Source organism: Coregonus lavaretus (assembly GCF_964263955.1).
Source record: "Coregonus lavaretus genome assembly, contig: HAP1_SCAFFOLD_760, whole genome shotgun sequence".
Taxonomy (NCBI): domain Eukaryota; kingdom Metazoa; phylum Chordata; class Actinopteri; order Salmoniformes; family Salmonidae; genus Coregonus; species Coregonus lavaretus.
The window spans coordinates 67,826-82,168 of NW_028165889.1; the positions used below are offsets into that span (position 1 = coordinate 67,826).

At 47.5% G+C, this 14,343-nt stretch overlaps 1 protein-coding gene across 1 annotated transcript in view; it reads left to right on the top strand.

Moving 5' to 3' along the window:
- Positions 1 to 1,339: 1,339 nt before the first annotated feature.
- Positions 1,340 to 14,343, top strand: part of LOC311115329 (protein FAM193B-like) — a 45,098-nt gene continuing 32,094 nt past the window's right edge. Inside the window, exons 1-5 of the mRNA XM_084190521.1 lie at positions 1,340 to 1,590; positions 5,109 to 5,387; positions 10,661 to 10,847; positions 11,181 to 11,393; positions 12,736 to 13,333. Of these exons, the coding sequence (XP_084046647.1) occupies positions 1,435 to 1,590; positions 5,109 to 5,387; positions 10,661 to 10,847; positions 11,181 to 11,393; positions 12,736 to 13,333 (1,433 nt within the window). The 5' untranslated portion in view covers positions 1,340 to 1,434. The remainder of the gene's footprint in view (positions 1,591 to 5,108; positions 5,388 to 10,660; positions 10,848 to 11,180; positions 11,394 to 12,735; positions 13,334 to 14,343) is intronic.

Below are 14,343 nucleotides of genomic sequence, written 5' to 3' on the forward strand. Positions count from 1 at the left end.
GGAACATAGGGCTGTGGGAACATAGGGCAGAGGGAACACAGGACCGAGGGAACACAGGACCGAGGGAACATAGGACCCAGGGAACATAGGGCAGAGGGAACACAGGACCGAGGGAACACAGGACCGAGGGAACATAGGACCCAGGGAACATAGGGCCGAGGGAACATAGGGCCCAGGGAACATAGGGCAGAGGGAACATAGGACCCAGGGAACATAGGACCCAGGGAACATAGGACCCAGGGAACATAGCACCCAGGGAACACAGGACCGAGGGAACATAGGACCCAGGGAACATAGGACCCAGGGAACATAGGGCAGAGGGAACATAGGACCCATGGAACATAGGACCCAGGGAACATAGGGCAGAGGGAACATAGGACCCAGGGAACATAGGACCCAGGGAACATAGGACCCAGGGAACATAGCACCCAGGGAACACAGGATTGAGGGAACATAGGACCCAGGGAACATAGGACCCAGGGAACATAGGACCCAGGGAACATAGGGCTGAGGGAGTATAGGGCTGTGGGAACATAGGACCCAGGGAACATAGGACCCAGGGAACACAGGACCCAGGGAACATAGGGCCGAGGGAACATAGGACCCAGGGAACATAGGACCGAGGGAACATAGGGCTGTGGGAACATAGGGCAGAGGGAACACAGGACCGAGGGAACACAGGACCGAGGGAACATAGGACCCAGGGAACATAGGGCAGAGGGAACACAGGACCGAGGGAACACAGGACCGAGGGAACATAGGACCCAGGGAACATAGGACCGAGGGAACATAGGACCGAAGGAACATTTCACTCTAAAATTGAATATTGAACCGCATGTGCAAATGTATGCATGCACCAATCTGCATTATGTTATTTTTTAGTTTACATTTAGATCTTAGACAAAATTTAGATCTCTTAGATGTATAATGCAATTCATATAATGCGCGTGTAATAACATTACATTTTACATTTTAGTCATTTAGCAGACGCTCTTATCCAGAGCGACTCACAGTTAGTGAGTGCATACATTTTCATACTTAACATGACATTGAATGGTGTGGTAGCCAATCATTGATAGATTATTATCATTATATAATAGTTCAGGTGGAAATATTCATTATGCCAATAAATGCAAAATGCACCAATTTGTGGCCTGTAACCAGAGATTTTGTACAAAATCACTGTGTGATTTACCTGGTACGGTTGCCCTCACTCAACATGGCGACTGCTTAGCTTCATCACGGTGAAGCCATTTTGCCATCACTATCTTTGACCTATGAACCCCAGAGTGTGGCAGCGCTCCGCCATATTGACTGTTGTCTTGACTGGAGAAGATAGGGCGCGTTTGTGATCCTAGAAGAATCGAAACCGTGCTTTTAAACACCTCTAAACTAGTCCAACCTTGGTCAAAGGATATCTCCGACACCTGCGTGATGGCGAGGAAAAAAAGCAAACAGCAAGGAGTCGGGAGCAAGGAGCTGGTGGCCGTACAACAGAACATACCGAAGAGCCCCGTATCTCCCGGAGATGCAGCTGGCGGTGGTGGCGGAGATGCAGGGCTGGAGAGACTGGCCGCCAGGGCGAACCAGGTAACGTTTAGCTAGCCGCAAACATAACTAGTGGGCTAACTAAAAGGTTTGCTAACCTACCAATCAGTTAGGGCCATCCTGTATTTCTGCTAATTCCTTTATTTATTTTTTGATGGCTGATTGGGGATTCTAGCTAGTTAAGTTGCATAACTAATTAGTGTTCCAGGGTTGTATTTTTGTTCATTTACTATTTCTGGTCGGGGCGTAGTGATATCTAGCTCCACTTACATTTTACATTTTAGTCATTTTAGCAGACGCTCTTATCCAGAGCGATTTACAGGTTAGTTGCTTAATAAATAATTCAAACTCAGCCAGTGTTGTAAATTGTGCAACCTATAAATAAAAGACCCATTCACATTAGTTTTAGCCAACTAGGCTAGCTAGCTAGCTAACGACATCCAGTCTGCATTTGCTGGTAGTAGTTAGTGTCAGGCGCAAGATTGACATTGTTGCCACAGACACGTCGTAAAATGTTGCCTATCGAATTTGTATCTAGCTTGTTAGCGCCTAGCCCGCGGTGGTATTGCAAGTTTGCTGACATTCAATCTCACTTGGCAGCTAGTACACAATATACTGTGCACCGGTACTGTAACTACATGTGCTAGCTAGTTGACTAACAAACTACATCCCGGGGATATTTACCTGGCTAGCTGTAAATAGTGTTAACGTTTAGCTAGCACCATGCATGGCTTGCTTTGTGAAGTTTGCACTTTGCAAACGTGTGCACTTTCTCTGCACACATTTCTACTCTCAAGTGTCATATGCATGCGTCGAAGTTTTTACATAAACGTTACATGGACGCCCTTGTAGGTGTATGGGGTTTTGTGGTAAACAAAGTTTACTGTACCAGAAGACCACTAGCTTGTGTGGACCTGGGCCACATTAAATCACTACATACTAACCACTATGTTTTGTAAGAAACCACTGTGCATGTGGCAAGCTGCCTCCATGGTCAACTTTTGCTTCCTCTTTGCAATACAGATGTTGTTGTGATCATTGTCAACATGGTGAGATCTTACTCGTGAAATTCTAATCTCTGTGTTAAAAATCTGACCTTAGATCAGTGTCCAGGGGGTTAAAAACCTGACCTTTGATCAGTGTCCAGGGGGTTAAAAACCTGACCTTTGATCAGTGTCCAGGGGGTTAAAAACCTGACCTTTGATCAGTGTCCAGGGGGTTAAAAACCTGACCTTTGATCAGTGTCCAGGGGGTTAAAAACCTGACCTTTGATCAGTGTCCAGGGGGTTAAAAACCTGACCTTTGATCAGTGTCCAGGGGGCAACTTCATCATACTCCATGTCCATCTCACTAACATCCACCTCTCCTCAGATCCCATCCTCTTCTCCACCCCTAATCTTATTGACCTAAAACGTCCTTCTCTCCCCCATCTTCCTCTCCCCCATCCTTCTCTCCCCCCATCCTCCTCTCTTCTCTCCCCCCATCCTCCTCTCTTCTCTCCCCCCATCCTCCTCTCTTCTCTCCCCCCATCCTCCTCTCTTCTCTCCCCCCATCCTCCTCTCTTCTCTTCCCCCATCCTCCTCTCTTCTCTCCCCCCATCCTCCTCTCTTCTCTTCCCCCATCCTCCTCTCTTCTCTCCCCCCATCCTCCTCTCTTCTCTCCCCCCATCCTCCTCTCTTCTCTCCCCCATCCTCCTCTCTTCTCTCCCCCCATCCTCCTCTCTTCTCTCCCCCCATCCTCCTCTCTTCTCTCCCCCATCCTCCTCTCTTCTCTCCCCCATCATCCTCTCTTCTCTCCCCCATCATCCTCTCTTCTCGTCCTTCACCTAGATGATTGACCTCCTCTCTCCTCCTCTCTTCCTGTCCTTCACCGAAACGCAGCAAAAAAAGAAACATCCCTTTTCAGGACCCTGTCTTTCAAAGATAATTTGTAAAATCCAAATAACTTCACATATTTTAATTGTAAAGGGTTTAAACACTGTTTCCCATGCTTGTTCAATGAACCATAAACAATGAATGAACATGCACCTGTGGAACGGTCGTTAAGACACTAACAGCTTACAGACGGTAGGCAATTTAAGGTCACAGTTATGAAAACTTAGGACACTAAAGAGGCCTTTCTACTGACTCTGAAAAACACCAAAAGAAAGATGCCAAGGGTCCCTGCTCATCTGCGTGAACGTGCCTTAGGCATGCTGCAAGGAGGCATGAGGACTGCAGATGTGGCCAGGGCAATAAATTGCAATGTCCATACTGTGAGACGCCTAAGACAGCGCTACAGGGAGACAGGATGGACAGCTGATCGTCCTCACAGTGGCAGACCACGTGTAACAACACCTGCACAGGATCGGTACATCCGAACATCACACCTGCGGGACAGGTACAGGATGGCAACAACAACTGCCCGAGTTACACCAGGAACGCACAATCCCTCCATCAGTGCTCAGACTGTCCGCAATAGGCTGAGAGAGGCTGGACTGAGGGCTTGTAGGCCTATTGTAAGGCAGGTCCTCACCAGACATCACCGGCAACAACGTCGCCTATGGGCACAAACCCACCGTCGCTGGACCAGACAGGACTGGCAAAAAGTGCTCTTCACTGACGAGTCACGGTTTTGTCTCACCAGGGGTGATGGTCAGATTCGTGTTTATCATCGAAGGAATGAGCGTTACACCGAGGCCTGTACTCTCGTGCGGGATCGATTTGGAGGTGGAGGGTCCGTCATGGTCTGGGGCGGTGTGTCACAGCATCATCGGACTGAGCTTGTTGTCATTGCAGGCAATCTCAACGCTGTGCGTTACAGGGAACACATCCTCCTCCCTCATGTGGTACCCTTCCTGCAGGCTCATCCTGACCCTCCAGCATGACAATGCCACCAGCCATACTGCTCGTTCTGTGCGTGATTTCCTGCAAGACAGGAATGTCAGTGTTCTGCCATGGCCAGCGAAGATCCCGTTCTCAATCCCATTGAGCACGTCTGGGACCTGTTCGATCGGAGGGTGAAGGCTAGGGCCATTCCCCACAGAAATGTCCGGGAACTTGCAGGTGCCTTGGTGGAAGAGTGGGGTAACATCTCACAGCAAGAACTGGCAAATCTGGTGCAGTCCATGAGGAGGAGATGCACTGCAGTACTTAATGCAGCTGGTGGCCACACCAGATACTGACTGTTACTTTTGATTTTGACCCCCCCCCCCCCCCCTTTGTTCAGGGACACATTATTCAATTTCTGTTAGTCACATGTCTGTGGAACTTGTTCAGTTTATGTCTCAGTGTTTGAATCTTATGTTCATACAAATATTTACACATGTTAAGTTTGCTGAAAATAAACGCAGTTGACAGTGAGAGGACGCTTCTTTTTTTGCTGAGTTTAGATGATTGACCTCTCTCTCCTCCTCTCTTCCTGTCCTTCACCTAGATGATTGACCTCTCTCCTCTCTTCCTGTCCTTCACCTAGATGATTGACCTCTCTTCCTGTCCTTCACCTAGATGATTGACCTCTCTCTCCTCCTCTCCGCTCCATTCCTAATGTCACTGACTCACCTCTCTGTCGCTCTCCCCCAGCCGATGCACACCTGCTGCCTCCTGTGTCATCGTGAGTTTAAGGACTGGGGGGCGAGCTCTGACAACGGTCTGCCTGGGGGCCACGGGGCGAAGCTAGCCGATGCTGTCCCAGCCCTGTCCCAGGCCCTGCTCAGAGAGGTGCCGGGCCGGAAGCTGTCCGACACCGTGCCGTCGCTGAGCCAGTCTCTACTGGGAGAGGTGCCGCTATGGATCTGCCAGAGCTGCCGGAAGAGCGTTGAGGAAGAGGAGAGACAGAGCGCACAGGAAACGTCTGCACCGGTAAGAGGGGGAGGGAGGAGGTAGGGGAGAGACGGAGCGCCCAGGAGACGCCCGCACTGGTAGGAGGGGAAGGAAAGTAGGGGAGTGGAAAAGAGAGGAGAAGAGCGAGAAGAGCGCCCAGGAGACTTCTGCACTGCTGAATATTACAAGACCATGCAACTCAAGCTATCCCAGTATTAGCACTAACTACAGTTCCATGAATAGCCATGTTACAGCTCGCTAGCTATGGGCTGTGTGCTACAATAGGGCGTATGTCTGGTCACCTCATCCACCAACAAGCTGAAAGGCACTGGATTTGGTGATGATGAAACCTGCACCATTCTCCAACTGTGGATGGATACAGGCAGCTTCAGTACTGTTATCCTGTGGCTGTTTATGTGGTGCTACAGTGGTCCATTCTGCATGGCTAAATGAATACCACATCTAAGGATCCTGACATCGTAAGATTAGTCTCTTCTAAAGCTGTTTGTTCTCTGTCGGACTTGGCCTTCTCTCGTCACAAGCAGAGGTCCGCTGAGGTAGACTTATTCATGTGGATTCAGCACAAGAACTGTTCGTCGGGAGCTTCATGAAATGGGTTTTTCCATGGCCGAGCAGCCACACACATGCCTAAGATCACCATGCGCAATGCCAAGCGTCAGCTGGAGTGGTGTAAAGCTCACCGCCATTGGACTCTGGAGCAGTGGAAAGTGATAAATCACGCTTCACCAATTTTGGGGAAGGCCCTTTCCTGTTTCAGCATGACAATGCCGCCGTGCACAAGGTGAGGTCTATACAGAATGGTTTGTTGAGATCGGTGTGGAAGAACTTGACTGGCCTGCACAGCCCTGACCTCAACCCCTTCGAACACCTTTGGGATGAATTGGAACGTCGACCGCGAGCCAGGCCTAATCGCCCAACATCAGTGCCCGACCTCACTAATGCTCTTGTGGCTGAATGGAAGCAAGTCCCCGCAGCAATGTTCCAACATCTAGTGGAAAGCCTTCCCAGAAGAGTGGAGGCTGTTATAGCAGCAAAGGGGGGACCAACTCCATATTAATGCCCATGATTTTGGAATGAGATGTTCAGGTGTCCACATACTTTTGGTCATGGAGTGTAACTAGTCTTGTCAGAGCCAGACCGGCCCATAGGGTGGGAGTAGAGCTGGGATGATGAACCCAAAATGATTGACACTGATTTATCACAGGCATTTTGTCTGATATCATTCATTATGATAAGTAGTTTACTAGAGAAATGTGAAGTTTGAAATCAACTGTGGATCACATTATTCACAGGGCAGGAGTCTATCTCCTGTTTCTGCAGAGTGAACCAGAACGGCCCATAGGGCAGGAGTCTATCTCCTGTTTCTGCAGAGTGAACCAGAACGGCCCATAGGGCAGGAGTCTATCTCCTGTTTCTGTAGAGTGAGGCAGCTTGATGTACCAGTACAACCCTAGCCTAGACAGGACGCTAGTCTATCGCAGGCGTCTTGGCAAGGTCATGTAAATGACAAGGAAAAATGGGACCGTCTTGGTGAGGTCAGGAGAAACTCAGGGCTCTGCCTCTCAACCTGAGCTAATGGCTTCTCTCCTGTCCGTAGTTAAATGCTACGCACATCCAGGAGACTGCTCAAGTGCTTATTCAACTCCTCTCCTCTATCCTCTAACTTTTACTCAGGTGTTTGCTGTAAAACAGAATGTGTTCTGGTAAAACTAGAGTCATTTGTATTTATTATGGATCCCCATTAGTTCCTGCCAAGGCAGCAGCTACTCTTCCTGGGGTTTATTATGGATCCCCATTAGTTCCTGCCAAGGCAGCAGCTACTCTTCCTGGGGTTTATTATGGATCCCCATTAGTTCCTGCCAAGGCAGCAGCTACTCTTCCTGGGGTTTATTATGGATCCCCATTAGTTCCTACCAAGGCAGCAGCTACTCTTCCTGGGGTTTATTATGGATCCCCATTAGTTCCTGCCAAGGCAGCAGCTACTCTTCCTGGGGTTTATTATGGATCCCCATTAGTTCCTGCCAAGGCAGCAGCTACTCTTCCTGGGGTTTATTATGGATCCCCATTAGTTCCTACCAAGGCAGCAGCTACTCTTCCTGGGGTTTATTATGGATCCCCATTAGTTCCTGCCAAGGCAGCAGCTACTCTTCCTGGGGTTTATTATGGATCCCCATTAGTTCCTGCCAAGGCAGCAGCTACTCTTCCTGGGGTTTATTATGGATCCCCATTAGTTCCTACCAAGGCAGCAGCTACTCTTCCTGGGGTTTATTATGGATCCCCATTAGTTCCTGCCAAGGCAGCAGCTACTCTTCCTGGGGTTTATTATGGATCCCCATTAGTTCCTGCCAAGGCAGCAGCTACTCTTCCTGGGGTCCAGCAACATTAAGGCAGTTATATACCATGGTAATATTTTAAATGACATTACATTTCATAACACTTGTCACAACATATTAAGTGTGTTCCCTCAGGCCACTACTCCACTATCACATATCTACAATACAGAATCCATGTGTAGGTGTGTGTATGGAGTGCGTGTCTTAGGGTGTGTGTTTCTTCACAGTCCCCGCTGTTCCATAAGGTGTATTTTTATCTGTTTTTTTAATCTAATTCTACTGCTTGCATCAGTTACCTGATGTGGAATAGAGATCCATGTAGTCATGGCTCTATGTAGTACTGTGCGCCTCCCATAGTCTGTTCTGGACTTGGGGACTGTGAAGAGACCTCTGGTGGCATGTCTTGTGGGGTATGCATGGGTGTCCGAGCTGTGAGCTAGTAGTTTAAACAGACAGCTCAGTGCATTCAACATGTCAATACCTCTCACAAATACAAGTAGTGATGAAGTCAATCTCTCCTCCACTTTGAGACAGGAGAGATCGACATGCATATTATTAATGTTAGCTCTCTGTGTTCATCCAAGGGCCAGCCGTGCTGCCCTGTTCTGAGCCAATTGCGATTTTCCCAAATCCCTCTTTATGGCAACTGACCACACGACTGAACAGTAGTCCAGGTGTGACAAAACTAGGGCCTGTAGGACCTGCCTTGTTGATAGTGCTGTTAAGAAGGTAGAGCAGCACTTTATTATAGACAGACTTCTCCCCATCTTAGCTACTGTTGTATCAATATGCTTTGACCATGACAGTTTACAATCCAGGGTTACTCCAAGCAGTTTAGTCACCTCAGCTTGCTCAATTTCCACATTATTAATTACAAGATTTAGTTGAGGTTTAGGGGTTAGTGAATGATTTGTCCCAAATACAATGCTTTTAGTTTTAGAAATATTTAGGACTAACTTATTCCTTGCTACCCACTCTGAAACTAACTGCAGCTTTTTGTTAAGTGTTGCAGTGATTTCACTGGCTGACGTGTATAGTGTTGAGTTATCCGCATACATCCGCATACATCGACACTCTGGCTTTATCCACAATATAGCAGGGGGTGTAAAGCCATAACACATACGTTTTTCCAGCAACAGACTATGATCAATAATGTCAAAAGCCGCACTGAAGTCTAACAAAACAGCCCCCACAATGTTTTTATCATACATTTATCTCAGCCAATCATCAGTCATTTGTGTCAGTGCTGTGCTTGTTGAATGTCCTTCCCTATAAGCGTGCTGAAAGTTTGGTGTCAATTTGTTTACTGTAAAATAGCATTGTATCTGGTCAAACACCATTTTTCCCAGAAGGTCACCAAGGGTTGGTAACGGGCTGATTGGTCGGCTATTTGAGCCAGTAAAGGGGGATTTACTATTCTTAGGTAGCGGAATGACTTTAGCTTCCCTCCAGGCCTGGGGACACACACTTTCTAGTAGGCTTAAATTGAAGAGATGGCAAATAGGAGTGGCAATATCGTCCGCTATTATCCTCAGTAATAAAGCTGTCAGACCCCGGTGGCTTATCATTGTTGATAGACGACAATAATTTTTTTCACCTCTTCCACACTCACTTTACTGAATTCAAAATTACAACGCTTGTCTTTCATAATTTGGTCAGATATACTTGGATGTGTAGTGTCAGCGTTTGTTGCTGGCATGTCATGCCTCAGTTTGCTAATCTTGCCAATGAAAAAATCATTGAAGTAGTTGGAAATATCAGTTGGTTTTGTGATGACTGAGCCATCTGATTTAAATGAATGCTCCATTTAAGGTGCTCCAAAAGCTTTTTTACTATCATTTTTTATGTCATTTATCTTTGTTTCATAGTGTAGTTTCTTCTTTTTATTCAGTTTAGTCACATGATTTCTCAATTTGCAGTACGTTTTGCCAACCGGTTGTGCAGCCAGACTTACTTGCCATTCCTTTTGCCTCATCCCTCTCAACCAGACCATTTTTCAATTCCTCATCAATCCACTGGGATTACTTTTTTTTTTTTACAGTCATTTTCTTAATGGGTGCATGCTTATTAGTAATTGAAATAAGCAATTTCATAAATGTGTCAAGTGCAGTGTCTGTTTGCTCCTCATTACACACCACGGACCAACATATATTATCAACATGGGAATCACTACAAAACGTATTGTATGACCTCTTATACACTATATTAGGCCCAGCCTTTGGAACTTTGGTTTTCCTAGATATGGCTACTATATTGTGATCACTACACCCGATGGATCTGGATACTGCTTTCAAACAAATTTCTGCAGCATCAGTAAAGATGTGATCAATACATGTTGATGATTTCCTTCCTGTGCTGTTTGTAACCACCCTGATAGGTTGACTGATAACCTGAACCAGTTTGCAGGCACTAGTTACAGTTTGAAGCTTTCTCTTGAGTGGGCAGCTTGCTGAAAGCCAGTCAATATTTAAATCACCCAGAAAAATACCTCTCTATTGATATCACATACATTATCAAGCATTTCACACGTCATCCAGATACTGACTGTTAGCACTTGGTGGTCTATATCAGCTTCCCACCAGAATGGGCTTTAGGTGAGGCAGATGAACCTGTAGCCATATTACTTCAACAGTATTTAACATGAGATCCTCTCTAATCTTTACAGGAGTGTGGTTCTGAATATAAACAGTAGTGCGTTGCTTTGACCAGAGCCCTGTAGGCCTTGCTTTGGGCCCGGGTTAAAAGTAGTGTACTGTTTTTGACCCTGAACTAACATCTCTTGTTTCTCCTGTGTCCTCCTCTCCCAGGTACCAGTCAGACGGCTCCAGTTAATGTAAATTAATACATTGTCTTCCTCCATTTCTGCTCTGTCTACAGCATCAAAAGTTTAGTGGGAAAAAAGGCTGTACCTATCAACCATGTCCTGAACCACCATCTTCCCTTTCCCTCCTCCGGCAGGTTCCATTGTCCCACTCATCGTCGTGTAAGGCCCAGAGTTGTGATAACGGTTACCCAGAGCAGAGCTCCGTAGACTGGGACCCATCCTCCTTCCTCTCAGCCCACAAGCTTTCTGGTCTCTGGAACTCGGCTCACAGCAACGGAGGGGTCCACTGCAACCACAGCACTGCCTTGCACGCACAGCAAGGTAAACACACACACACACACTGACCTCTCTCTCTCTCTCTCTGTCTCTCTCTCTGTCTCTCTCTCTCTCTCTCTCTCTCTCTCTCTCTCTCAAGGTGAAGTCGTACACAAATGCAAACTAATTTAGACATTTTGTTATTTGGCATGTTTTCAATTAATTTACTTTAACGAAATTGTAACATTTGCAGACATTTACACTGACAAAATTGAGGGAACTGTACTCGTGTGTAGCTAGCTACTGGCTACCTTGAAACAGCAACACAACCTGTTACTCCTCTGAGTAAAACGTTCTTCCTTCTCCCTTCCTCCCTCCCTCCCTCCTCTGGTCCAATAGGAACAGGGGGACCAACGTGTCACGAGAAGCGAGTCTCTCACGAGGCTCCTGGGAAATCTGCTAAAACGCCTGGGGCCAAGGTGTGCCCCTACAGTCATCCTTCCCAGAATTCCAGTGGTTCGTCCCCCGGGAACCCGCTCTCTACCTCCGGGGACCTCTGTAAGGCCACCCCCAAGCACTTCAAGACCATGTGCCGACGACCAACTCCGCCTGGTGAGGTCTTTTTTTCTCACCCTTTTTAGGACACAGAGAACTCAAGACATACCGGCATCTAACTCGAATTACTGTTCACATGTCCCATTGACAATAGTGCATTATTAATGGATACACACGTAGAACTCAAGGAAGGATTGTGCCCATAGATTACTCCTCTAGAGAGAAGCAGAGATATGGCTCATAGATTACACCTCTAGATATGGCCCATAGATTACACCTCTAGATATGGCCCATAGATTACACCTCTAGATATGGCCCATAGATTACACCTCTAGATATGGCCCATAGATTACACCTCTAGATATGGCCCATAGATTACACCTCTAGATATGGCCCATAGATTACACCTCTAGAGAGAAGCAGAGATATGGCCCATAGATTACACCTCTAGATATGGCCCATAGATTACACCTCTAGATATGGCCCATAGATTACACCTCTAGAGAGAAGCAGAGATATGGCCCATAGATTACACCTCTAGATATGGCCCATAGATTACACCTCTAGATATGGCCCATAGATTACACCTCTAGATATGGCCCATAGATTACACCTCTAGATATGGCCCATAGATTACACCTCTAGATATGGCCCATAGATTACACCTCTAGATATGGCCCATAGATTACACCTCTAGAGAGAAGCAGAGATATGGCCCATAGATTACACCTCTAGATATGGCCCATAGATTACACCTCTAGAGAGAAGCAGAGATATGGCCCATAGATTACACCTCTAGATATGGCCCATAGATTACACCTCTAGATATGGCCCATAGATTACACCTCTAGATATGGCCCATAGATTACACCTCTAGATATGGCCCATAGATTACACCTCTAGATATGGCCCATAGATTACACCTCTAGATATGGCCCATAGATTACACCTCTAGAGAGAAGCAGAGATATGGCCCATAGATTACACCTCTAGATATGGCCCATAGATTACACCTCTAGATATGGCCCATAGATTACACCTCTAGAGAGAAGCAGAGATATGGCCCATAGATTACACCTCTAGATATGGCCCATAGATTACACCTCTAGATATGGCCCATAGATTACACCTCTAGATATGGCCCATAGATTACACCTCTAGATATGGCCCATAGATTACACCTCTAGATATGGCCCATAGATTACACCTCTAGATATGGCCCATAGATTACACCTCTAGATATGGCCCATAGATTACACCTCTAGATATGGCCCATAGATTACACCTCTAGATATGGCCCATAGATTACACCTCTAGAGAGAAGCAGAGATCTGTAACCACTGGGAATCACAACTATGTTTGTCCAATATTCCACTCAACACTTTTGTCTCTCCTCCAGGCGAAGCGTTCCACCCCAGCGACCACCACCAACACTCGGACCTGTCTGTCCCCCCGAACAGCCCCACTGGCCTCTCCTCCTCTCAGCATTCCTCTCTCCTGCCCCTCAAGCAGAGCTCTGGAGGGCAGCAGCACGGCCATGTCTCCTCATCCTCCTCCTCTCCCAGTCTAGCTGCTCCCGCTCCCTTCTCCCCGCTGGTACCAAACCTCCACGGCCCCGCGGCAGGGGCCAAGCTGGGGACCCTGGGTGGCCCTGACTGCCCAACAGGGGCCCTCCATAAGCCCTTGGCCTGTAAGAACTCACACATTCCTCCTGTGAACGGTCAGCACAGCAAACTGGGCCCATCCCTGATGGGCTGTAATCACCCCTGCAACGGCCACAGTGGGGGGGCACTGCCCTCTTCCAACGTGGGACACCTGACCGCTGGGCAACACCTGACCGCTGGGCAACACCTGACCGCTGGGCAACACCTGACCGCTGGGCAACACCTGACCGCTGGGCAACACCTGACCGCTGGGCAACACCTGACCGCTGGGCAACACCTGACCGCTGGGCAACACCTGAGCGCTGGGCAACACCTGACCGCTGGCGCCTGCAGGTTGGTAGTTTGGTAGATAGTTTCACAGGAATCTAATGGAGAAGAACAATGTAGGTTCATAAAATGTAGTGATAGATACTGTCTAGTGATGAGACGGGTCTATCTAGTGATGAGACAGGTCTATCTAGTGATGAGACGGGTCTGTCTAGTGATGAGACGGGTCTATCTAGTGATGAGACAGGTCTATCTAGTGATGAGACAGGTCTATCTAGTGATGAGACGGGTCTATCTAGTGATGAGACGGGTCTATCTAGTGATGAGACGGGTCTATCTAGTGATGAGACGGGTCTATCTAGTGATGAGACGGGTCTATCTAGTGATGAGACGGGTTTATCTAGTGATGAGACGGGTCTATCTAGTGATGAGACGGGTCTATCTAGTGATGAGACGGGTTTATCTAGTGATGAGACGGGTCTATCTAGTGATGAGACGGGTCTATCTAGTGATGAGACGGGTCTGTCTAGTGATGAGACGGGTCTGTCTAGTGATGAGACGGGTCTATCTAGTGATGAGACGGGTCTATCTAGTGATGAGACAGGTCTATCTAGTGATGAGACGGGTCTATCTAGTGATGAGACGGGTCTATCTAGTGATGAGACGGGTCTATCTAGTGATGAGACGGGTCTATCTAGTGATGAGACGGGTCTATCTAGTGATGAGACGGGTCTATCTAGTGATGAGACGGGTCTATCTAGTGATGAGACGGGTCTATCTAGTGATGAGACGGGTCTATCTAGTGATGAGACGGGTCTATCTAGTGATGAGACGGGTCTATCTAGTGATGAGACGGGTCTGTCTAGTGATGAGACGGGTCTGTCTAGTGATGAGACGGGTCTGTCTAGTGATGAGACGGGTCTATCTAGTGATGAGACGGGTCTATCTAGTGATGAGACGGGTCTATCTAGTGATGAGACGGGTCTATCTAGTGATGAGACGGGTCTATCTAGTGATGAGACGGGTCTATCTAGTGATGAGACGGGTCTATCTAGTGATGAGACGGGTCTATCTAG